The sequence below is a fragment of the Rissa tridactyla genome, chromosome Z (assembly GCF_028500815.1).
Source record: "Rissa tridactyla isolate bRisTri1 chromosome Z, bRisTri1.patW.cur.20221130, whole genome shotgun sequence".
NCBI classification, from domain to species: domain Eukaryota; kingdom Metazoa; phylum Chordata; class Aves; order Charadriiformes; family Laridae; genus Rissa; species Rissa tridactyla.
The window spans coordinates 76,333,485-76,359,413 of record NC_071497.1 but is presented as its reverse complement, the minus strand read 5'-3'; the positions used below and the strand labels follow the sequence as shown (position 1 = coordinate 76,359,413).

Below are 25,929 nucleotides of genomic sequence, written 5' to 3'. Positions count from 1 at the left end.
GGTTTGGAACTGTTATTTGTGGCATGTGGCAGCTCCACTCAGATGAGCATTGTCAAGTTTGGACCTGCTGGAGTACAATTCTGTTGCTGTGCTGCCAAGGGAAAGGAGACACCCGGTGTGTTGGAAATGGGGTGCCTGATGGCAAAGAACAGCTCACCCCTAGGTTTTGGGCCCAGATATATTTCCTCCTCCTGTGTACATAGCTGCAGAGACAAGTTCCCAACTGGCAATCCATACATGACATAATTCAGGGTTTTCGTTTGCAATCTTTGTGTAATTAGTATTAAATTGTGAGAAATCGGTCATTAGAAACTAGTGTTCCTTGTGAGTATGAGCCACCTCAACCACGCGCTTACAGAAACTCTGTAGCTTGACACAGCTGTGTGGAAAGAGTTCACTGGTATAATCATGGTGGTGATGCAGAACCTAAAGCAGAATTAGATTGTATTCTTCTTTCTCACCTGTGCTTCCTTTTTCTTTTCTTGCAGTGAGATCAGTCGGCTGGACCTGGGCCTAATTGTTGAAGTATGGAACAAAGGACTGATCTGGGACACCCTGGTTGGGACCGTGTGGATTGCTCTGAAGGCCATTCACCAATCTGATGAGGTTAAGCTGACACAGAGCTTTATTTTGACAGCTCCAATGTTGGTAGTTAACAAAATCTGGCCTGGTGTAGGCCAGGAATGTGCTCCTCAGCAAAACTTCCACTTGCAAAGTCAGGAAGGCTGAATGAGGGGAGAGGGCTGTTGGCATCACACTATTGTTCTTGGTTTTGAAGGAGGCTGCCAATCCTGAGACCAAAACTCAGCTTAAGTAGGGATTTTTGGTCTCATTTTACTCACGTGGACACAAAAAACAGGGCTTAATCTGTTAAGGAACACATATAATTGACAAGTGTCTGAAGTCTTAAGGACTGACTGCTTAGTGTGATGCTCAAATTTCTATGAGCTCTTGCTAATGATGGAGGGTGTCCTGTTAATAGACAAGCCAGCCTTTGAGGTAGACCCAGAGGATGTCTACATCATCTTCTTAAAGCTTCTGGGTGCAGTGTTAGAGGATGTCTAGTGGTGCTAATATGAATTGAAAAATGTAGGAAATGTGATGTGCCAATGTCTGTAACTGCCCTAACTACTGAATTTCACAGTTCTTGCAGCTAAGCAGGGCATGTTTGGTTTTTTCTACTGTAAATTTCAGGGCATTTATTTAAAAGATTACTGAATTTTAGCAGGAAGAAACAGATTATATTTTCCATAAAAGGAAAAGAGTGGGAATACTTAGCAGTGTGTCCATAAGGTCTAGCTAATGATCAGTTCCTCTGGCTGCCCAGTCACTCCTTGGTGTCTGCCTTTGAGGACTTACCTTTGCAGTTCCACTGAGAAAGCGGCAGTTCTGCTAGGAGGTGTTCGCTGCTTCTCTTGGTAAAGGCCTTTGAGATTTGTAAGAAAAGCATGTCCTGAATGATGTCATTTGATGTTAAAATACTGATAATACTGCAAGGCGCTTTCTGGAGTCTTTCATCTTAGCAGATGTGTAAGAGTCGCTGTGTAAGCACCTGCCAGACTTGAAACTTCACTTGTGGGTTGTGATTCACAGGAAGGTCCTGGGGAGTGGTCTACGCTGGAGGCAGAAGTTGTAATGAAACACGATGAAATCTGTGGAACCAAAAACCCGACTCCTCATAAAATTTTGCTGGACACGAGATTTGAATTACCTTTTGGTGAGTGTGTTTCAATAACTTAACCAGGCTGCTGACAGTGGAAAGTGTTAGGGAGCAAATTGAGTTTTATAATCAAGTTGTGCTCGTTCGCAGTTCAGTCAAAATAGTTCAGTGCAGATCAAATTGCTGGTGTTCATTTTTTTTTGGCTTCTTTCTAACAAGATCTGAATAAATCAGGGAAGATTTGAAGGTCTCCAAGTGCTGGAATGTTTAGAGTAACAGAAGTTTAAGAAGTGCTGGAATGTTTAGAGTAACAGAAGTTTAAGAAGCTATTAATACTATTTCAGGATTGTGCAGTCAGACATTTTGTTCCTGAGCAGGGAACGTTCACTTCTTTGTATCTAGACAAATTTGGCTCTAGAAGAGGTCAAATGTGTTGTTAGAGCTGTTCTGTGGTAGGTGCATTTAAACCCCGCTGGAAGCGTGCAGTTCAGTTAGTGAAACATTAATGCTCAGTGCTCCTGAACATTATCGTTAACAGAGTATATAAATAACTTGGTGTTATAAGAACTGCCTTTCTGGCAATTACTTGTGGTTGAAAAGTACAGAAAGTGGAAAAGTAGCTAACTGGAGTAAACCTAGCTAAAGTAAAGTGGTGTGTGATTTATTCTTTATTTTATTTTACTTAAAAAAAAAAACCAAAAAACAAACAAATAAACGAACCCCAAAAGAAAGGCCTTAGCCAGAATACATCTAAGGTTAATGTAGCTTCTCTTTCCAGCTCTTATCCGACTCTTGGGATCAGGAACAGAGATGACGTTTTTGGGGCTTGTGGTATTTTTTTTTCCCCTCATTGAAGTGTTTCAGAGTTGTCTGTCATTGCAAGGCTCATCTCTCACCCTCTGCCTGTTGCTTGTTTTTTTGCTGCCAAGCCCCTGGCAGTGTGAGCAATTTCTATGATGCTTGAAGCACTGGTGGGGCATTTGTGCACCCGCTGGCTTTTGGCCAGCAACTGTCAGAATTGGCCATCTGTTGTGGAAAAGTGTTAGGCCATCTATTGGTCTCATACCCCTCTTCTGGGTGCAAGGGAGGATGCAGGCTTTGGCCCTGCAGCGCTACAATCAATCAAAATTGCATCTTGTGCTCTAAGTGTACTATTTTGAGTGCACAGTCAGCTGGATGGTGCAATTCGGGCTGAGTACAGTGTTTTATGGATGTAATAGGCACTGCTCTTTAACTACAGTCCGGTGTGTAAAGGGGAAAAGGTATCTGACATCTCAGCTGTCTTGACAGCTAAGCTGTCTAATGTTGGGCTGGAGCCATCCCTCTTCCTTGTGAAAATGTCCTGGTGATTCACTGCTGCTGTCACCCTGTCAGTGGGAAGTTTATTACTGAAATTGCCTGTTATGTAAAAGGAACAACAACTCACTTGCCTTCGTTGTGGGGTGAAATGTTGGCTCTTTGGGGCAAGTGTTTTAAGCTTCTGGGAGGGAGAGAACACAGCACACGCAGCTGAAGGCAAGGCCTTGTAGATTCTGCCTTCACACTAAGTTTGTTCTGACATAGTTGCTTGTAAACTGTCTCTGCTTTAAAAGAAAACGAAGTTCTGATCTCTCACTATGTATTCAGAGTATCCAAAAGTGAAATTACTTTCTTCTGCAATTCAGGTTTTGAACTACATTACATTTTGTGACTTTTTTTTTGTAAACGATTGTGTGTTAGAGCACCTGGATTTAAAAAATAAAAAATATTTCAGTTAATAGTGTGTTTTCTTCCTACTACTATACTCAAAACACAAGACCTTTTTGTTTTGTTGGTTGGTTTTGAAGAAAAGATTCTAAGAAAAAAGAAGAAAAAATTTTGAAGAAAAAATTCTGAGTAGAATTTCATGCAGAAAACTGAAAACATTAAGTAAATAACAAGCTTTTTGTCACTCTTGTTTTTAACACAATTGATCATTTAAAGCACATCTATTAATAATTCCTTTGTTTACTATGCCAAATACTGAAACAACAGGAACCCTGCACTGCTGTATTGGAGGGTTTTTATTTCAGAGTGTGAAGAGTTGTGTGCCTGTCCAGTGCTTCATAATGTTCAGGAAAAAATGGGTGCATCAGTTTGCTCTTTCAAGGCTTCTGCTGCTCTTCACTTGAAGAGTGATGCAGTTTTTCTTGGATCTTCCACATTTTCCATCTGCCATGGAAAGGTCAGAAGCAAGTTGAAAAGTGGCAGGCAACAATAGTGTGGTATATTCTCTATAAGATAGCATGTACCATTATCACCTTCTCCAGTGGTACTTCCCTTCACACCGTGACTGAACGTCTCCTGCCATCACCTCTAGGATAGAGAAGGACCCTGCAAAAGGGATTAGGCTCTGTCCACCTGCTTCTGTGGTACAGTGAGAGTTGGAGGGATGCATGGGGGTAGCTCAGCTCACAGTGCTGCCTCTGCATCTCTCCTGATGGATTTGCAGGTCAGTTTCCCTTTGAGTGGAGGGTAGCAGTATGGACTCTTAGTGCCCTACACATTAAGAATGTGTTGTCATACGAGCTGGGAACTGCTGCTTTAAAGCTACACAGAGAACTAAATGGATCACTGATCTGCTGTGGAAGTTCTTCAGTCAGCAGCTCTGTTGCTGTAGAGGTAATGTTTTAATAACAGCATGTTTGCAGTGACACTTAGGAACATTGTGTATCACGTTTTGTTTCTCAGGTGAAGATCTCCTGGCTATTGTAGATACATGAGAACTGGGAACGGTACGTGTGTACTCGTACAGCTTGTGCTGCTTTCCAAGTCTGGTAAAATACAGCTGTCTGGGATAGCAGCACTAACAAAATAGTGTGTTCTGTTTTGCTGTGCTTCTGTGCTTCTTCTATCACTTCTGGCTGCTCTGTTTCCTTTAGGTTAGGTGATGCATATGGATACAGGTATCCCAGGTTATGCAGTCTGTGTATTTAAAATGTCTAATTGTGTTTAGGTGGAGCTTGAGAAGTTTTTAAAGGGTTGTAAGAGAGAATAAATGAATTTGAAAACAAGAAAAGCTAAAGTCCTTGGTGTAAAACATGATTGTACATGCAAAGACGTTTAGAAACTGGTTTGTTGTTTGCACTATATTTATCTCGCATTAGTTTGCTGCTTCTGCTTCCACCTGATATCTTCAGGATTCTTCCTCCCTAGTATGTCTTCTCCTGGTACTCTGGAGACTGGCAACAGCTAAAGCTGAAACACAAGCAGAATGTGCTGATGCTGCTAGTGGTAGTACATGATGAAAGCAATTTATAGGATGGTGTGGTTTTTTTTTTTTCCCTTCTTCATATGAAGTTGTTTTTAGTGTTTACCAGGCTTGGAGTTGGGAAGCAATTGTTTCCTAACAGAGGCTGGTGAGACTTGTCATCTCTGCTCCTGGTGATAGAAAATAACTTTTCCTGAGTTTATCCAGGAGTTAAACTTTGTTAATGCCCAGATTTCTAATGGGATAAAGAACATCTATGGTGGCCTTGAGCTGTCCTCCATGTGTCCCTCTGCATGTTCCAGATGCAGCTCTTGTGTTGCGTTCAGTAGTATTGTTAGTGTGACGTTAGTTTGTGGTGTGTAGGGAAGACAGCAGATCTGTGGGCCCTTCTGCGGTGAGCATCTGTGCGTGATGGACTGTGGTGCTGGGGACCAGACTCATCTAATGTTCTCTGCCAGCCCTATATTCTTAAATGTTCAGTCTCGCAGAAACAGAATGACTGAAAATCCTCTTCTGTAGAAGTGCAGCAAAGCGTAAGCATTTGAAATGTGAAGTGTTAGTGAGAGTTGATATTAACCCCTAGGGTGCAAAGCATTTTTATGCTTGGTAATCTTTTAAAAACGGCAATAAACTGCCTTCTTGATGGGAGGAAGCGATTGTTAGCGAAGACAGGCTGGAGCAGCTTTCTTCATTGATCATGTCTATTTCTTCTCAGGAGCAAGACAGACATATCAAGGAAGAGAGACAGCTTTTCTTCTTGGTTGGTTTAGAAAATTTGCTGGTAGGGAGAAGACAGTCTTGCTGTTGTTGTCTTGATGTAGTGAACGTGTGCTGGCACAGACTTTCCAAGATGCTGCTTTTCAAGTATAAAATTGTGCTGTTTAAAAGCAATTTTACTCTGTCCTCCTCTTTTTTTAGAAGTGCAGTGGCTATGTGCAGGTCCCTCACAGGATGGAGTACTCAAAAATGCTTTTGGCTCACAAACTATAGCAGATTTTGTGTCTGTGCCAGGCTGTTCCTAGTAGATAGGTGGAGTGAAAATGCTTTTAGTGTTCTCACTGCTCCCAGACTGAGAGCATGCTGATCTGCATCCAGCCATCAGGTGGAGTAAATGTGCTTTCTTGTTTTATTTCTGTAAAGTTTACAAGACAAAAAATGCTCAGCTCTGCAAAGTTATTTCAGTGAGAACTTGTGAGGGTTCCTGTACCTCAGGAAAGGGAAGAAATTGCGTCTGGGAAGAGAGTGAGACAGGTGAAGGCTTGTAGGAGGGGGGGAGGGGTGCGTGTATCTCTTACTTCTAGCACTTGTTCTCAGTTATGCATACCTGCGGTAATGCCCCAGCCCAGGACTTGATACCTGGGAAAAAGTCAAGTGGCACAAGGTGATGTGCAAGGAGTGGAGCAAGGACCACCAAGCCTGAAGTGAAGAAAAGCTTTAGGGCTGAAACTCCTGGTTAGTACCATGCTAGAGATCTCTAAGCTGGAATACTGTCATGTTTAGGTACCTGAGGGGTTCTAATTGTGAGTGAAGTTATCTGTATAGATGCAGCAAATTCTCCTCTAATTCCTCCCTCAGTTTGGTCAAGTCTCCATATTGCCGTGTCCCCATTTCTGTGGTGGTGCAGTGTATCCAGCTGTCAGGCCCCTAAGTGCTCTTCTAAATCTTGATGGCACTGAGCAGCCCCATCTGCGACCCCCACCCACACCCCCTGCTCATGGGTCCAGGAGTCCCATTTCAGCTCAGCTCAGGGCCTTCACTCCTGAGTGATGCTGTGGGAGTTACTGATCCCTCACATCAGCCACAACCGTGTCTGTGCCCGCTTATGGACCTCATGGATCCAGGCCCAGCTGTGGACTGACTTCCAGGCTTGACCTCAGACCTGTTTTGTCACTGTGGACCTGCCTGCCAATCTGGGCTCCTGGCCGTGATCTCTTAGCCTGCCCAGCTCACCTTGCTGAGGCAGTGTAGAACAGTGCCCTGGCTGGCAAATCCCCTGCCCTGCCAGCCATGAGGTCTCCCTTGTCTCCTCTCCCTTTAGGAGCAATCAGACCTTACTGCTCCCTGACACCAGAAGCCCAGGGAGGACGGGGTTTTCAGCTTCCAGCTGAGGATGATGGCAAGTAGGAGCAAGGACAGTAAAGCCTGCAACCTTTCCATGTTGGTATCCAATAAAGAAGCCCCAAAAGCTAGTGAAGAGATCTGCCCATCTCCTGTCTGTTCTTGTTCAGCAGTTTTTTTTTCACTGACATATGGCCTTGCTCCTCTTGTTTACCAAGCATGATGTCAGCAGAGTCCTGAGCTGGCATCAGGTGGCCTCTGTTTGGACTAGTTTAGCTTCTTATCTTGTAAGCAAAAGATAATGTAGCAGAGTAACTTGGTCTTGTAATCAAAGCTGAGCAGTGATGTAGGAGCTGGCCACTTGATGTGGCTTTGCAAGCAGTTAGTCTGTGATCTCTGCGCTAGGGATTTGCATCCCCTGTGTTCCAAGGAACCAGCTTCAACAAAACAGCTGAGGTGAGACACAAATGGATAGTGAAATAAAAAATACTTATGAAATGATTCCTCAAAAAATTGAGAAAATGCCCTCATTGGGCATTTATTCTTCTGAGCTGGTAACTTGACTTAAGTTCATAGGCCAGTTGCTTCATGTTTAAGGTTTGCTCTGCGGTAACTGTACTGCCATTAGTATTAATGACAAGCATTTCTCTAAGATCAAGAAGGTGTCCTTAAGGTAGCCATTATGTAGGACAGTAGCAGACTTTTATCTCTGACTTGCATAAGAAGCTATTTCAATAGAATAGCAGCCATCCTGCACTAAAAATCTGATAGCTCTGTTTATGAAATGAGCACCTTGGATGCATGACAGGAACAACAAATCCAAGAGACACATGGTGCTTCTTGGTGCTTGGGCATGCTACTAAACCATGGTCTATGGGAAAGCACTGAAGCCTACACTGAGACAACTGCAGTTCCCGAAGTTCCATTGCTTCATCCCTCCTAGATTCTTTGGTCTTGATTTCAGGCTCCAGAGTTGAGTTGTTTTGACACTGACCTTCAGTTCTCAGTTCATGAGTTTTCTTCATCTTTTAGAGATGTGATGGCTTTCAAAGGCAAATTTCCATAGGCTTTCTTTAATGTTTGGGTTGCTTCAGGTCTTTGCAGTTTGTCCCCCTAAATCTCATTAGATTGTGTGCTAATAGCCCTTCAGTTAATTGACATCCTCTTTCTAGATCAATTCTGTCCAGATTTCCTTTGAATGCTGTCCCTAATTTGAGTGGAGCTCATCTAATAAAGCTGTGCAGCTGAGATCCACAGCCCTCATGGTCAAAAGCATGTATGTTTTTGTTTTGTTGTTTTTTTTTCTACAATTCCTGTAATTGTGGAAGACTCTCTCATGTTTCTCTTACCTTGTTTTCTAATAGCGTATAACAACAAAGCAATGCACTGTACATCAGAAAGAACAACTAGTTCTGTGTAGTATCATTAAAATAGTTTGCTGGTCTCCCTTCAAGCAAGGAGAAATAGATTGTCTTTTTTTTTCCTACTTAATGCAGGTTTTCTGTGGCCGGGTACTAAGATTCCAGGTCCCTAAAACTTCCTCAAGTTGGGCCTGTTTTATCCCGCTTGTCTGTATGAGACTAGTTGCATAAAAATGCAGTGGTGTTTTTGTTATAAAGGTGTAGACATTCATTTGTAGCCCAAGGAAATACCTACTTCTGAAACTCCATATTCCACTAAATCTGTTGTGTTCCTTTTTCTTATTGAAAGTGGTTTGTGTTCTAGTACGCTTGCCACTACTATCTTCAGATGTTTGTGGTGGTTTGTGTGGCTGAGAGAGGATGCACGTAGGACAGAGAGCTCCTTTAAGTATAAGTATGGTCCTTTCTGAGAGCATCGTAGGTCCCAGTGGAATGCTCACCTGCCAATAAATGTTGTTCTTGTTTCTCTCAGGAGCGAGAGTGGATGTAACTTCTAGAACCACCTTTTCATGAGGAGACCATCCCAGCCTACATCTCCCATTCTTGCCAACACATAGCTAAGCATATCATTGTATCTGTGTTCCATGGGGTACAGTTCATTGCAGGGAAACAAACTTGTTAGGTTTAAATGTCTTGGCTCCTAATGAGGCACCTCAGAGTGTAAAGAGTTGCAAGAGATGGGAAAACTAGCTGAACTGGTATTATCCTTGTTTGGCAGTGTTTGGGATGGTGAGGCTTGCAGGGTTGGTGGTGCCTAGTTGGACCAGTCCTTCAGCTTCCTTCCTGTGCGAGCTCTGAAGTTTCTGCATTGGTGCAGTTTCAGGGCATGAATAGCCAAATTTCAGAAGTCATTACCCCTCCTTGGAGGGAAGACCAGCCAACCACCCTACAGTCAGGGGGTTGTTGAGTGGTTAAAAAAAACCAAACACACACCAAAAAACCCAAACAGCTTTTTTGCCTCTCTTTCCAGTGATTTTACACCCCCCGCCCTAAATCAATTAGCTAATTCACCTGGATTGGAAGCCTAATTGATGCTTTTTTCTTTTAGTGGGTTATTTCCCTTGGTGCTGTGCACCTCTTGCACTGTTTCTTAAGCATAGTTTGTACCTCACTTGCCTTTACTTAAGCTTTCCACAGCAGTTCATCTGCACCTCCAGGGGTGCACTTTGAGAGATGAAATTTTGAGTGGCAGAAGTCTGTGTTCCCTTCAAACCATTAGGACACTATATTACTTCAAAGTGTGAAATAAAAAAATAGTTACCAAAATAAAGGTGATAATGCTTGCTACTTGCTGTCAGTCATCAACTTGGTAGATCTTCCAGAAGGTAAAACAGTTGTTGTGATTCATTTCACAATGAAGTTGCAGTGTGGTGTAAAAATAGGAGTGTGCTTTCATGTGAATATGCCTGCTTATAACACTGTTCATTACCTCAAAAGACTTGGCTTATTGCCTGCAAAGGAAAACAAGAGACTATTTCTCTTTTGGTACTTAATTTGTGTCACAACAGGTACATAAGAAAGATGTGCTATTCAAAAGAAGTCCTTATTCTTTTGAGGTTATAAAAGCCTCCAGAAGAGGCTCTTGGTCTTGCTATGTGTTATCAAGCATATAGCAAGTGTATTAATATCATTGTGAAATGGCTCTTCATAAAACTAATACTTGAATTAAAACTGAACTAGTCTGTCTTACTCTTTCCTACCTTTGTGCAGTGTGCGTTTAGTTAATCAGCTTTAAACAAGAACAAAACGTAAGCCCTTGAACTGTGTTACTATTTACAAAGTTTACTTTCCATCTGAGTGCTAACATAAGACAGTCCTATTACTTCAAAACTAAGTGTGGTTTTTTTTTTTTTTAGTGGTGAGATCTTGGAGTACCCTCCTTGTTTCAATGCTACTGGTGATAAATGTGAATTTGCCTGGTTAATAAGATGGTGTGACTTTTTCTTTTGCTATAGATATCCCTGAAGAAGAGGCCAGATACTGGACCAGAAAATTAGAACAAATAAATTCACTGGGAGATGATGAGGTAAATATCTAAATTGAAAGATGAATGTGTAGCCCTGAATGCCTTATAACCTTTATTCTTTCTATTGGATCCCTGTGATTAAGGTAACTACTAAATGATCATCATTTACAAGACTTCCATGAACTGTTTCCGTAAGTGTACTGTTAGTGTTAAGGAGAGGAACATTTTTCCATGTGCTGGAAGTGCTTGAGTAGTGAGAACTGTTTTGTTGATGTGCATACACTCAAAAGAAAGGTAATATCATGCTTTACCTCACAAGAAAGTGAAACCATTTTTGACAAGCTATGGTAGGTTCTCTTCATTTTGTGAAATCAGGTCAAAAAGGATATTTTTGCAGTTACCTACTTCTGGGAAGAAGACAAAGCTAGATACTGATCTTTCTTGGAACTGAGGACTGTGGGAGTCCTAATCCAGTTGCTAATGGCTCAGTTTCTATGAATCTTGTATTATAATACCTACTAGCTATGGCTTTGGTTTCCTGTTTTTTCTAGCATGTACTTGGCTAAACATCTATAAACTAAAAGTTACAATTTTCTTTGTTTTGTTTTTTTTTAAAGAGAGACTGTCACATCATTAGAACTTTTCTTTACACTTCACAGTGTTTGGAAAATAAGATCTGACATATTGGTGCCTGTATCCGAAGTTTGGCATTAAAAAAACCCCACAACCTAGTGTGTCAATGCCAACATCATTGAGTAGGAAAATGGTGCTTGCTTAAACTCTTAATAGGTCTGTTTTCATAGCAAGATAACTTACAAAATGTTCTGCCAGTGACCCTAAGAGGTTTTTGTCCAGGGATCCTTCATCTATTATTTTCTACTCCTTATATGAATCATTTGGTTTACTGTGCAAATGGAGAAAAACAGGATGGGTTTTCTTTTTGACTCAGGACAGACCAATATTGGAGCATATAAAAACATAACTGCTTGAGGGCAACCTCTCCTGCCTTCGTAGAAGTTTGAGAACCTCTTGGAGTTGATGACAAGCTCTGTCTGTGATTTGGCCTGTCAGTGATACTGCTGTGGTGCCTCCCTGCTCCTGTGGGCTGTAGCAGCAGTCTGTGCCAGGTACTGCAGTGAAGCATAGGTGCCCTCTAGTGCATCACTGAACTGGTACTTGCTCAAAGGTTTCCTTAGCTTTGTGAGACACCCCTTTCGCTGCAGTGCCATCCATCTGCATGCTAAGTGCATGCTTTTATCAAACACTAGTAACAAAATAATGTCTCTGTATTTGTGACCTAATGATCTCAAACTTATTATGGATGTTCCCTGTCACCAGTGAGAAAATGAAAAAATGTAAGAACACCTGTGCAGGGTCTGACCTAAGGTTCATCTTGTTCTATATCTGACAGTGGCCCAGAGTGGGGATGTTATCTTCCTTGCATATTCCCCTAATTTGCAGTGACTTGTAGCTCAGGGACATCCAGAACTGGAGGCGCAGTGTCTTTGTGTTTAACAACACTCAATGGATTTTTCTTCTGCGGGTGTCAGTTGCCTTTTAAACGTACCCAGGTCAGTTATGTTGTAGCAAAGGAATTCAGCACCTTAATTGTGCATTGCCTGGAGAAATACCTTATTTAGGCTGAGCAAACAAACCCGGTGTTGTGAAACCAAATGGAGGCAGGTTTGGTTTATTTAGAGAAATTGAATGACTGATCCTAGTTCATCCACTCTGCGCCACTCAGCTTTACAGACCTCCCCTTCTCACATGGTTGTTGGGCTGGAGAGTCCTGGTCTGCACAGTGGTATTAAGCACAGGACAACTTTGTGCCTTTATCTTCTTTTCTGTGTGTTAAGTTCAGCTATCTCTGAGACACTGGATGAACAGATTAACATTGCACAGCAGTATTTAAGAAGCAGGTTAATTTGGAGTTTAAGTGGTGTCATAAAAATGCTTTCCAGTCTCTATTCCTACAGTATTTAGTTTTCTTTTTTGGGACTGATGATAGCCATTGGGGTAATGCCTTAAAAAGAACAAACTATTGCCATTTTTGGATCTCTGACTATAATAATTCAGAACCCGCTGCTGAAATTGCTTATCAACAGACTTCCTTTCACCACTTTGTCAACCAGGCAGTGTGCTGTGAGATCCAGCAGTTCTTGTTTCTACAATCCCAATTAACTCAGTGACTTGGCATTTTGGTGATGATAAGACTAACCACCCTTCAGGATCACTTGTGCATTTTAAATAGCACAGATCAGAAGATAGCCACAGCAGAAGCCTGCAGGCTGTCACCTTCCATGTAATGAACTGGTCGTTAATCCTTACCAAATCCAAGGAGAGGCTGTCTGGTCACCCTGTTTTGCACAGATTGCAACACCAGGTTGCTAAGGTTGCCACTTCCTTTGTCGTCAGACCTTTTTTTCCTAGCAAAGGCTGTTCTTATTATTTTGCTCAATTGTCCTAATTTTCTCATATCTCTATGTAATACGAGACAGAGGAGAATAACAAAATAATACCACTAGCATTCCCTTAGGCAATGTTTTGATGCTGTAACAAACAGCTTTGTAAAAAGACAAAGCTGGCTAATTGAAATATCTCTATGTTCTCTAATTTAGTATTAAATAAGATGAAAAATCCTTCACTTTGGTGGTACAGTAGATCACAGGAGAGTTTGTAAGTGTTGGCTGGGCAAACATTTTGTTGCTGTCCTGCCAGGCAAACTAATTATCTCACCACTTTTTTTCTCCTACTGCAGTGTTGCTGTAAGCCCATATAAGTTTTGAACTAGTGAAGCTTGAGTGTCTAAACATATATGGGCTTATACACAGTTCTGAACTTCCCATCACAGCGACATTGTGGTATGGAGAATCAGGTCTTTTAGCTGTCCCATTTGTGTTCTCGCAGTTGAGAATGCGGCCTGTGCTTGTAGTAAAGCAGACTTCGCCTTCACCAGATATGCACTTTTTAACACCTGGTTTTGGCATGAAAAAAGCGGAGATTGCTGGGAACGTGTTTGAATATGGATATAAAGGAGACTATTTAATGTTTTGATACTACCAGAGATGTTTTCTCTTGTGTGGCATGCTGTACTCTGAAAGCTGTTTCATGAAGTTACCATTTGCTTTCTTATTGGTCTGTGTTCCTTTTTTTTTTTTCTTCTCCTTTAGTATTCCTTTCAGGAAGAAGTCCAGAAGAAACCATTGCCCAGTGCTGCCTCCCAGTGTTGTAAGTTAGATTTTATTTCTTCTCAGTATTCCTCTTTCAGTGTGCTTTATTTCCTTCTCTGATTAGTTATCAAACAATGGTACATCTGAACAATCTTTTCTTGTTAGAAGTATTAAAATCTCTGTGAAGCCAATAGCTTGTCAGTTATGAAAAACTACAGCCCTCAAAATGTTGGTCTAAAGCTTCTGATGCTTAAAAGTGAAATCAGGCATTGAGTCTTTAACGTGTTTGTGTCCTCATGTGTGACAGGAACACAAAATGTGTTCAAAGTCACCTAGATTGTCAGACCCTTGTAATATGAATGCAAGGAAGAAAATGCTGAGTTTTTTCATAAAACTGTGTCAGGCTATGTTCTCTTTAAACATCATGTATTGAATATTATTTGACTCTTTAATGAAATTTGAAGAGGAGGAGAATAGATGGAGACAAGTACTGCCGGTAGTCTTTTAAAATGCAGCGGAGGTTTGTGTAGTTGGTACCTAATTTCTTTGATATTACTTTTCAGTGCTGGGCTGATGGATGAAAAATATTTTTACTAATTTCTGCTTATCTCGTCTTGCATTTCTCGTCTTGGACTTTTTTTCTGCTTCTGAAATTGTGGATGGAAAAATAACCTAGGACATACTGTATCTGATGGTCTGCAAAATTAGATTTCTGAAACACTGCTTTTAATATACAATAGATGAAAGCTCAATGATGTCTCTTGTGAATGTCTTATCTACTTTTGGCAACATTAATAAAATTCAAGTCTCATAATTTAAACAAATCTTTTATTCTCTACTTCAAATTGTATAAGATGTGCATATTACGCTTTGCAGGCTGTTCATCCATTAGGTTGATTACAGGATCTCTACAAAACTGTTAACATTAGGAAATGTTAATTACTGTTTACCTTTTTTTTTGAGTAGAATTAATTTCTCTGTATACTGTTATTATGTTATCTTAAAACTTATCTTCAACAAAAAGTGGACATTAACCAATTGCCTAGGAAATCTGAGTGTGTTGGGTAGCTGGAACATGTACAAAGCTACATGAAAGTATTCCAGCATGGTACTCTAGGTAACACCAAATGTCTTCTCCCTTTTTTTTTTTTTAAAGTGTATGTAAAGAGTAAAGCGCTTTTTTTGTTTGTTTGTTTTTAAATAGTCAGAAGGGTACAATTGATTTGTAAAGCCTACAAATAAGAAATGTTGTTGGAGAAAGGAATATTTGACTAAATCATACTAGCATAGTATGCAGAACCTCTAATGTCAAATGATCAAACAAGAACGGTCTGATACGAAGTATCCAAGAAATGAATGTGTTATTTGCTGAAATGACTGTCCTGGCTATGTGCCCTGGACTTTGCTTTTGTACCAGAGAGGCTGCTTTGATTGACTCTTATAAGTATTGGGATGTATTGGTAAATCAGGGGGAATGCTTCTCTGCAGGGAATGTAGCTGCACCTGTTCCTACAGTGTGGTGCTTTTGCATCCTCAAACTCTTGTAGCCGGTTTCTTCCCTGGAGGACCAACTCAGCTCTTGCAAATGGACATAGTTGTGCTGCCTGTTCACAGCCCTCATCTTGCTAGAAACTGACCTTTTACAATAATTAATTGAAGGCCCCTGGTTTAAACAGTTAATATCGCATAAGAATTAATTTATCATTCATGGGATTAAAACACTTATTAGATTTGATGTTAAATATTTCATAGCAGCATGTGATTAATGTATTTAAGAATTTTCTAGTAATTCAATAAAGCTTGTGGCACTGCATGTACTTTTGCTTATCTACTGCCTGAAGTATCCAACATCTATGAATATCTAATTATTTACACGGACAAATATAAAATAGACTTTAATTTAGAAATGCTTTTGGAAAACGAACTCTGCCTGTGTCAGTCTGTGCATAAGAATTATAAGCTTGCCTGAATGTAGTGTAGTCCTTTGGAACTGTAGAGTTCAGCCCAGAAGATGCATTTACTGTGTCTCTATTGAAAGCTGACCTGACCTTTGCATATGACGCAGGAGCTCAAGCCCCTTCTACACAGGAGCAGGGCCTGTGTCCTTCCCTAACCTAAAACACATTGAGTACAGAGTGTTCTTACTTACCATGTGGGTAAATAATTGATAGATATATTTTTAGATATAATAAAAATGTCCTCGAGAACATTTGTAAGACTTATCCAATTTTCCATCACGATGTGCTAGATAAGTTGTGATTGCTGCTGGGAGCAGGACACAATCAGCTGGGCAACAGATTAGGTCTCTAGAAGGAGCAAAAAACCTCCTGAGTGTGAGTAGTTTTTGCCCCATGAGAATATCTTCCCAAATTCTAAAAAACACAGTTATCTCAAAACTGGATGCAGCAAAACATTCATATAGCTTGCATTTCAAGAAATAATGGTATAACTGCACATTCCACTGTGCCCTTCTTTGCCCTCTTGCGGCTTTCAGAAGACTCTTCTGGCTTCTTTGTTCTAGCTGGAGAAAATCCTACTCCAGCAGGCAGGGTCCGGTTCATTAAATGGGGAAATATATGTCCTTGCATCTTAAAAATTAGATTATTTTTTCTGCCCTGTTCTGCTTTTGTGTTTTGTCTACATGTCTGTTCTCTTTCCCAAGCCACCTTTTCTCATGTTTATTTCCCCATCTCCTCCAGGATGGAGCAGGGTGTGAGAGAAGAAAGCTGGTCCGTATCTGAAAGCCAACATCTGATCTGTGAGGGTGGGTTTTCATCTCTGGTCGTGCGTGGGCTGCTGCCTTGGCATGATGCCATGGGAAGTCTCAGCCCAGGCAGGGTGCTCTAATTTTTCCAGAGTTTGTGGCCCACTGTCACAGTCTCAAATGTTGCGTTGTTCTTAAAAGAGTCTGACCCATGATTTCTGAGGAAATGTGGGATTTGGGCTTCCTACCTATTCTTAAATGAAACAGGTGCGTCTGTTCTTGTACATGCAGTTTTTTCTAAGCCCTGCTGATTTTGACACTTCTTGCCTCTTTCTTCATCATACTTAGCCATTTCATTTTTACTCCCCAACTTCTGTTTTTCCCTATATATTTCTCCTGCCCCAGGAAGATCACATGCTTCCAATTGATTTAACTTTCCGTGATCCCAAGCAATAAGCAAAGCACTATAGTGCTCATGGATCCAGTTTTGTTTGCATTTCTATTAAATGTAATCATAATTCTTAATTTCCTGATACCTCATTGTTGGATAACTGCAGCATCCTCATATTGGCTTTTACGCACAACCTGAAATTGAATGTAAATTAAAAAGAAAGCAAGCTTTTATTGTCTGGAAATTTACTTTAAATGAAGCACATTGAAAAAAAACTAACTGTTATTTGATTACTTTGGCATTTATTGGGTCAATAAGCTCTAAGTTATTTATTGTGGTAGGTATAGATTTATTTTCCTTGTATGCTCAAGATCATTTCTGGTAACATGAAAGTCCATTACAATCCATAAGTGAGTCACTCTGTCAGTATTTTAAACACAGCTCTGACTTGGAGGAGACAACACGAAAACTGGAATGAGAAAGATATTTTCAATCTTTGCAGGGAAAAAAAATTAGCAGTCTCTAGTTAATATCAGCTACTGTAAATACTGCCCTATACCTTTTGTCAGGGAGTTTACAAATCTGGAAGGGAGCAGGTTTGTTCAGTATGATTCTCAAAAAAGATATCTGAAGTGCCACTGAATCAATCAACCACTTATGTCTGTACTTTTATTTTTGATAATGTTTCTGAGAATGCTTTATCCTCCCTTCTCTGCATATATTTTTTTCTTCCACTTCCTGGAGTCTGTAGTTTTGCTCTTCTCACAGTTAGACCCTGTTAGACTACAACACACCATAGTTCTGTCTTGCATGTCTTTTGCTCTGTAAAATCCCTGTCTACCAGGGCTGTGATGTGTGTGTTGGTTTTGTTTTTTGGTTTGGGTTTTTTTTTATTGTGGGTTTTACGGTGTTTCTTTTTTTTTTTTCAGAAGAAGGCAAATTTGTTGCTTAGCTCTGGATTGTGAATTGGTGCAACAAGGAAAGAAATAATTTTTGTGATACGCTGTTATACCAGCAAGAAGAACCAAAGCTAGCCTGTGTTTGGTCTGCTAGCAGATCAGAGAGAAAGGAGCAAGACAACATCTCCTTCAGGAGAATAAGAAAGAACCCTAAATGCTATCTGGAGTGTGTGTGCACATGCATGCAGGAAAAAAATGCTATAATTTTGTTGTAGATATATAACTGGCCTTTTAAGTACTTAAAAGCTGGCAAAACATTTTATACACATTATAGGAATGGACGTCATTCAATGGCAGATCAATTTGTTGTGTTGACCCTTCTTTCCCACTAATACTTGAAAAAAATCTATTTCCGCAAAGTGGGTAAGGCAAAATTCTGTTAATATCTACAAATTCACGACTATTTCAAAAGTACCAAAAGCTGACTTTGAGAGGCTTCATTGCTGCTGCCCATTACTCCTCTTTTTTGGAGCTCAAATTCCACTGGTGCATCAGGAAGGCTTGTGCCTTCTCTGATGCTGAGATTATGGTGCTTTCCATGGCACTGATGAGGAGCTTTTTCTGCTAAAAAGACAGATAACTGCCTTCCCTTCCCCTGACTCCTCATCAAGCCCTGATAACATCCACACTGATCTTGTGTTTAGGGTGCTGCACTGTGGAGACTAGCATCTTTATGCCGCCATTAATGTGCCATTGGGTTGGAGCTATCAAACCCCGCTGATAATATTTCCACAGCACAGATGGTACGGTTCTAGCAGAAGCAGTGGCAGCGAGTGCACAGATCTGTGCAGGTTGTGGGTCCAAGGCAGCTGGGCAAAGCTCTCGCTTAAAGGGCTTGGTTGGCAGAATATGCGTTGCAGCCTGTTTTCACGGAATGACATGATAGCCATCCAAGGTTACATGTGCACTCATTTGAGCATGCTGTCTTGGCAGCCATCCACTAATGTTCAACTGGGTGAACTGACCCCGTGGCAGCAAATTTGCTGAAATGACATCTTATTAAGGGATTTAGTTTTTTTCCTCCCCTCTTTGGTAACAATATATATAAAAAAAAAAAATCTGCTATCCGAGTCTCTCAAGGCTAGGCAGCATCAAAATGTTCTAAGCAGACCACAACTTGACCATGTTATTTGTTCATAGAGATGTGTAACAGTGCAGTGGCAGGCAGCATAGTTGGCCACAATTGCTGGGTGATACTGCCCTACTTGTTGTAGAAATTATGTGATACATCTAGATTCTTGCTGTTTTTTTTCTGATTACCAGTCTGCTTCTGCACTTAGAAACAACAGAGGTCAGCAACTACAACGGCACCTCTAGACCAGGCCAGTTTGGGACGAGTAAGCAAGAGGTCAATGATTATTTTACCCTTCTCAAGGGTAGGTGACACTAAAGATCCTGCTGCAGTCATTGAAAAGCTGTGCTCTGGCAAGAGTAAAACTACAGTGCAAACAGTAAAGCCTTACAACAGTCTTCAAAAAATATTCAGTGTAAGTGTAATTCAAAACAGGACACATGAATGATTTTTTTTTTTATTAAGCTAGATAGAGGAAAAACTACTCTTGTCTGTACAAGTGAAACCATAGTACGAGCTGTTCTGTGGTAGTTTGCTGATGGGCTGGGAAAGCAAGTTCCTTGGCCTCTCTGCTTCTGGGTGACTGGCAGCTCCTGTTCCTTTTCATTTAGGATAAATGCCATCTAAGAGACTTGTTTTCTTGTGGCTTTGCGGTACTCACTGCCTGGGCTGGCTGAAGGCACAATAGGTCTACTCAAAGGAATGTGGATTCAGTGTTTTACTTTAAAATGTCTGCCTGCATTTTTAGGATAAACCTGCTGCTTCAGGACTGCCTATGCCTAAGGAAAAGTACTCAGCAAATGGAAGTTAAAAATACTGGCTATATTAGAAGATTATACAGTAACAAAGCTTGACTTAGCGCTGAACTCTAGAGGAGACAAGATCTGTTGTTTTGCTGCTGATCCTCTAAATGTACTTTGTTAGTGTTTTCCTAGAGTATGTACTGTGTTCTGAAAGGTGTTGACAAAGAAATAAAGCTTTGACTTTTAAATAAGCCCCAAACCTAAAGCTTTTCCTGAAATACTGAACGCTGGTAATAACTAACGTGTCTCTATAAGCAGTGATCAAAAAAAAGCAGATGCTTGGTTAATCACTCTAGGTTTCATAATTTGTTTAGTGCTCTTCATGAATGCCTCTTTTTTTTTTTCTGGTGGGTTTTTTTTTTTTAAGGACCCTGAGAGTTTATTAGTCATCCTTTAATGTCACAGCAATAATAGAAAATTAATTTGAATTTTGTTACCACAGTGGAATGTAGCCTTTTTAAAAATTAGATTAAGGATTTTACGCTGATAGAAAAGAAAAATTATTGCTCAACTTCATGCACAAGCCATGAATATGTGTGCTTGAGCAATGAGGCTTGTACTGAAAGCCCAAGACTGAAAATCAAAAGAAAGAAAGGCAACAAATCTTTTATCTCAGCTGCTGTAGAATGTTGTATTCCTCTTTGCTGTTACGCATGGATGTAATGTTAGGTGGTCCGCTATAGTCCAAGATTGTATCTCACGAGGAGTATATATAACGTTTGTTGGTTCTTGTGTTTACATCTCTTAGCCAAATAGTCTGTGTGCCTTGGTAGCCCAGAAATTTTAAGACAAGGCAGCTGTGTTAGGTATTAGTGCAGTGACAGAATTGTTGCAGCTTTTTCCACTGTAGAAAAAATTAAGTGGCACTCTGCCTGATTCTTTTTACTATGGTTAATAATGAGTTGCCCAAGCTTGTAACAACTTAGTGGATACTCTTGATGATTTGATGGTGATCCAAACCCTGCTTAAGTTCTCAGCTCTCAATCTGATTTTCTTTAGCCATAATAAAGGTGGCCAGAAGTGCCGTTTCATTTAGTGAAATAAAACACTACAAAATTTCAGCATGAGCTGAATGCTAGATTAGAGTAAAATGTGGTGAAAAATAGGGAGTAGTGAGTCAGGAGAGTACTCATGTTGTACTCTAGTGCCTGTCCTTGTCTCTGTCAGCTCCTTCTAGCTTGTCTCCCTCCTGTGCTTTCTCATCTCCTTTCGAGCAGACGTCTTAGCCCTCATGTGTGGTGTTCCAGAACTGAACTGGCACTTGTTATGAAACCCTCTTGGTCACCCTGCTTACTGAAAACTTCGTTTTGTTCTAAAAAGCTATTCAGTGTTTGTTTTGTTAAAATATAACATGTTTAATTTTGGGAAGATCATTGAACACTGGAAGAATGCACATTTTCATGGACTCTGACATCTGTGTGCACTGTGTTGAGGCTCTTAGGGGAAAAGAGATTTATTAAATCTAGAAGAAAGAACTGACCAGGACATTCCCAGCTCTGTTTGTATTCTATAAACAGTAATTTATGAGCACCAAATATAGTGTAATTTCCTGAGCTCAGTTTACTTTTATAAACCTGTTTAGATGCTCTCTGTCTTTGCTCAGCATGGGATATAACAGGAGGATTAAATAATTTATCAACATGACTGTAAGCAGTGGACAGCAGTAAACAATAATGTTCTGATGGGGATAGTAGGTCCCAGCCACTCTGAGACTTGTAAACAGTAATAAAACAAAATGGCACACAGGCAATCAAATTAGCCTGCACTAAAAACTTGGAATATTCTGCTTTTCTTCAGTGTCCCTGCTGATCCAGGCTTGACAGTGTGAAGTGGGGAGGAGGAGTTCCTCCTTGAATAGTTGCATAATTGAGACACAGAACAAGCATATGTTATGTTCAGCTAACTGTAGAAACTTAGATGTGCTTTATAAAATGTGTTAATGACAAGAATGTTGTAGCTTCCAAGGCACCAGGCTGCTGGCATCGCTTAGTCCTTAATTGGAGGTTTATATAAAACCTAATTTTTCGAGTACTGAAACTTATGAACACAAAATAATGTGATAACCAAGACACACACTGTTGGTATTTAAGAGCACACAGAGTAACCAGTCTGACTTGTCTGTATCATCTATTCCAGTGTTAATGTATGTTGCTGTTGTATGTTTTTAGAATTGCAACTTTCCATTTTGTATCTGTCTGGACTTAGTGTCTTCAATTCAAGTTTGTACAAGCTTAAATTTGTTCCCAAAGGTGATCTAGAAGGGATTTTTTTCTTAACAAATTGAGGTTATGCATATTATTTTTATGAAGCAGAAAAATGACTTGAAAAGGCTAAAAGAAATTCTGTTTTCATTAACCTTCAAAATATCAAGACTGTCAGCCCAGGTCTTCTGCGATTATGCTGAAGGACTGAGATATATACTGTTAGCTTCTGAATCTTAAATGAAGCAGCATATGTGTTGAATCTTTAATAAATTCATCTTTTATCCAAAATGTTAGATGCTGGAGTGAAGTGGGTGTTAGTAAAAACAAACAAAAGTGGAGTTTTGAGATTCTAGCTGAAAAATCCCTTGCTTTCTGTCCCTGCATCTTTTTCTGTTTGCTCCTGCAGCATTGCCTTCCCGGTTAGTCTCTACTTATAGCACGCCCTGGTTAGCCAAGACCCAACTTCGCAATGTGAGAAAACTTTCAGGGTAAGGAGCTGGTGTCTAAAAGCAGCTGGTCTTCTCTCCACTCTCCCCTGCTTGGCATCAACTGTGATCTGTCATGAGCATGGAAATAATAGTCTCTAACTGGCTTTTGAAAGTTTGTGGGGTTTTCATGCTGTTCATAAGGAACTTGGTAGCAGTAAGGTAGACAGGTAAGTAGCTGGCTCAGGGATATCACTGTCAGTTTGAGGACTCTTGTCTATGGGAGGTGGTAATGTTTCTCCTCCAAGGACGGACCTTGTATCTGTGAGACTTGTTTTTAGCATTGGTGGTTTTCTTGTTGCAGTTTGAAACTGTGAGTAGTGTTGTGCCAGCCATCAGACCATTTGCTATCAAGGGAACAAGGGCTAGGAACAGTCTGAGCTGGCTTCAGGGGTCAGGCTTGCTGTTTTCCCTTAAAGAGACATTAATTCCCTCTGTGCAGATTACAGTGGTTTGTGCAGAGGCTGTCAGTCTTGGAGTTTTATCTTTGGGAAAATGTAAGCTCCATTTCCTCTGTAGTTTTTCTGATCTGCATATTAGTTTTCAAAATTCATGGTATCTTCTGATATTTCTTCCCCAGTTGCTTTAGGACACTTCATGTGCATTCATTTGTGAATAATGACATGGGCTTAACTAGCAGGTAGTCCAAGTGCAATAATGTTGTGCCACTGCAGAGTTTCTCTGGATCTTTAATAGTAGTTCAGGCTGCAAATGCTGGAATGTTGGTTTCTTTTGCCTCGTGCTGTTGACCTGAGATAGGAAACTTTTGATGGAAAGAGGTGCTGAGGCTGCTATCACATGTGTTAATAGCTTGAGATTTTCAGGAATAAGATACATATAAGCTATTGTTTGACTTACACATTAATAGGAAATTGTCTTCTCTTTGATGTCAACTATTTATTACAGCAAATTAAAGCTCAGTGCCTTCTCAGTCTGTCAACTTCTCGCTCCCTTTCCTCAGCGGTCTGCCTGTGTCCCTCGAAGCTGCTGCTCTCCCTACCTCTTGTTTCCATACCCTTTCTTCTGTTTGTCTCCCTTTCTCATCTCTCTTTGATGCATGTGTTTTACTCCTGTTTTCTTTGCTAGTTTGGTTGCATGTTCCTCTTTCTCCTCTTCTTTCCCCCTGAAAAACGCTCAGGTCTCTGTCAAAGACGATCATTAGGCAATCTGTGGATTTTTGTTGTTGTAAAAAACAAGCCGGAGATGATAGCCCTGTGGTCAGGCCACGTAAACACTGGCTGGTGGATCCTGGTATGCTTCTGATGCATCTGGGTAGTTCATCTTGCCAGCATGGCTGGCCCAGATGCATTGTCCACATGATGGCTTGTCACACTTGCTGCTGTGGACCCAAGAAGCAGCATTTGTCATGTCTCAGATGGTAGTCTGCTGGTGCTTGGCTCTATGTACTTCAGTTTTTCTCACTTGTTAAAAAACAAGAAAAAAGTTTTTATTTGTTATTCCTGTAGGCAGGAGAGGAATAACCCTTCTATGCTCCATGGAAACTGCACCTATTCAGCATTATACCAGTTTAATAGGAAGTTTTTTCTAAATCAACCTGGTAAAAAATATCATTGAATTTGTTCCATGCAGGTACTTGGGCAGAGCTGCTTCGTTTAATGACCAAAGCAAGCAGAGGTGTTACTTTTTTCCCCTCTAACTACGCCTGTAGGAGTCAGAAGGGAATGACCTACCTTTGAAGCCCTACTAGATAATACGAGTGCCACTTAAACTTGAGCTATGGCTGTACCTGTGCAAAGCACCGCATGCGTGTGCGAGAGCCTGTAGTCCAGGGACCCTGAAGTACTGAGGTGTATCTGAGGAACTGCATTGCTTTGTAAACCTCTTATGTCTAAGAAGAAAGGAGCAACCTGGTTGTAGTTCTGATGCACCATTATTTCCCAGACAGGGAAAGAGGGTTAAACTCTATTTTGCATTTTTTTTTTTTGGGGGGGGAGGGAGGGGCAGGGAGAGGGGATAGTTCACATCTGTGCCTATTTTTCTTTTTCCTGCCCACCTTTTCTTCTCCCATAAAATTGAAATACATGTATTACATGTGTATATGGACTAAACCCTTGGGAAACCAAGTTACTAACCAGGACCTTGCTTGCTTACTGTCTGGTGGTGATTTTTTTAGGATAAAGATTCTTTTTTTCAGAACTGTTTTTTTGCAATTTTAGGTAAAAGCAAGAACCTAGTCCATTTCAACTTTATGAGTCTTGTTAATGAGGGCAGGAGGAGGAATTTATTGAATCCTCTGAGCTATCTTTTTCCTGGAAATGTGTGCCTGGCTGGTAGCTAGAGATGGGGCTGGTAGCCAGGACAGAAAGCTCTCGCTTGTTCTCCGCCTGCATGTGAAGGATTTGTTTATTGCCTGCTGCACTTACGCATCAACACTCCTGTAAACTTCACTTTTTAAAGTGTTTTTTACACACCATCTTCTAAAAATTCTGGTTCTGAAGCGTTTATTTGAGTTGCAAATTGTGTTAATTCTTCCAAAGAGCTTTGAGGGTTGTATGTAGTAGTTTGTTGCCTCCATCATACTGAGAATGACCTTGGCGTGACAACGTGGATACTGATAAGTAATAACATGGCTGTCTTACCAACTTGCAGTTTAGCTTTAGCATGAGTTTTGTTGTCACCTTTAATTTTAACATGGAGAGATTTGCTTACTGTTGCAGAATTAACTTGTGATTATTTGCATCCTTAATATGCTGGGAGAGAGAGGGTTTTCTACCAGTGTGTATAGCTAACAAAGTGCTCTTCACTTAACGCTAATTTAACTGCAAACAGAGTTTTTCACGCTCTTATTTCTGGTGAAGGGCTTTCACCACTGGGTTAGCGTTGTTCTGGGAAGGGAGCAGAAGTGGAAAGATGAAGCAACTTTTGCCGCTTGACTTGCACAGTTTAGAGTCCAGTCTTAACCGGACTCTACTTTCTGAGTCATTCTGTCTGTAATCCTGATAACGTGTGTACTAGGAAATACAGTGTTTAACTGCTCTTGCTAAGTAGTGTGCTGATAAATATTTTGTCTACTTGTGTTAATTAATACATGATTGCTTAATTATTCCTAGAGCTTATAGTAATCTGAATCTTCAGAATGTCTTATAAACAAGCCAGACAGAGAAGAGTAAGCCCCAAAATAAATTTAATGTTTTTATAATGAAAAAAAATCTCTTACATTTTCAAGCTTACAATATGTAAGGCATTTTAAATACATGAAAAGTATGCTTGTGGTTTGTTTTTCTAAGCTTTCTTTTTCCATTCCTATTCTTTGCTGTCATTTGCGTTACATGCAGGCAACTGGAGTTATTTCGGATGGGGAGAGCAGCTGAGTACGTAACAGTTTGATTTCTTGCAAGTTTTCTGATCCTACAGTGATGCAGCATGCTCTAGTAAAAGGAAAGTGGAAATATTCATGCATATAGAAAATCTGCTCCATTGTATTTTCTTTCACTTTCACCAAATCTTCATATTTGCGTGGATGGTTGTCGATTAATTCTTTTCACTGTTTAGTTGTGGTTTGCCCATGTTTAAGATGAGTTGCTTGCACCCTTTACTGGAACTTGAAGACAAAAAGGAAGAATTGGACCATTCTTGTTTTCCTGTAAAGATGATTCTGTTTTTCTGCTTGTACCCTTCTTTTGTGTTGTTCTTCATACCCACATAACCCCAAGTTAATGTTTGGAGTAACCGAAAAACACAAGAGAATTTGTAGTGACTGTTTTACTAAGGTGCGAAGATATGCTGGGGGTGATCACAGACATTCCAAATACTACATATAGGAGCAAATCTGAAAGCAGAAATGGC

At 40.4% G+C, this 25,929-nt stretch overlaps 1 protein-coding gene across 3 annotated transcripts in view; it reads left to right on the top strand.

Annotated features, from left to right (window-relative positions):
• UNC13B (unc-13 homolog B) overlaps window positions 1-25,929 on the top strand; it is a 216,458-nt gene that overhangs the window by 34,443 nt on the left and 156,086 nt on the right. For all 3 annotated transcript variants that reach the window (XM_054185791.1, XM_054185789.1, XM_054185792.1), the window contains exons 4-7: window positions 489-606; window positions 1,594-1,717; window positions 10,324-10,394; window positions 13,505-13,562. In XM_054185791.1, the coding sequence (XP_054041766.1) occupies window positions 489-606; window positions 1,594-1,717; window positions 10,324-10,394; window positions 13,505-13,562 (371 nt within the window). The remainder of the gene's footprint in view (window positions 1-488; window positions 607-1,593; window positions 1,718-10,323; window positions 10,395-13,504; window positions 13,563-25,929) is intronic.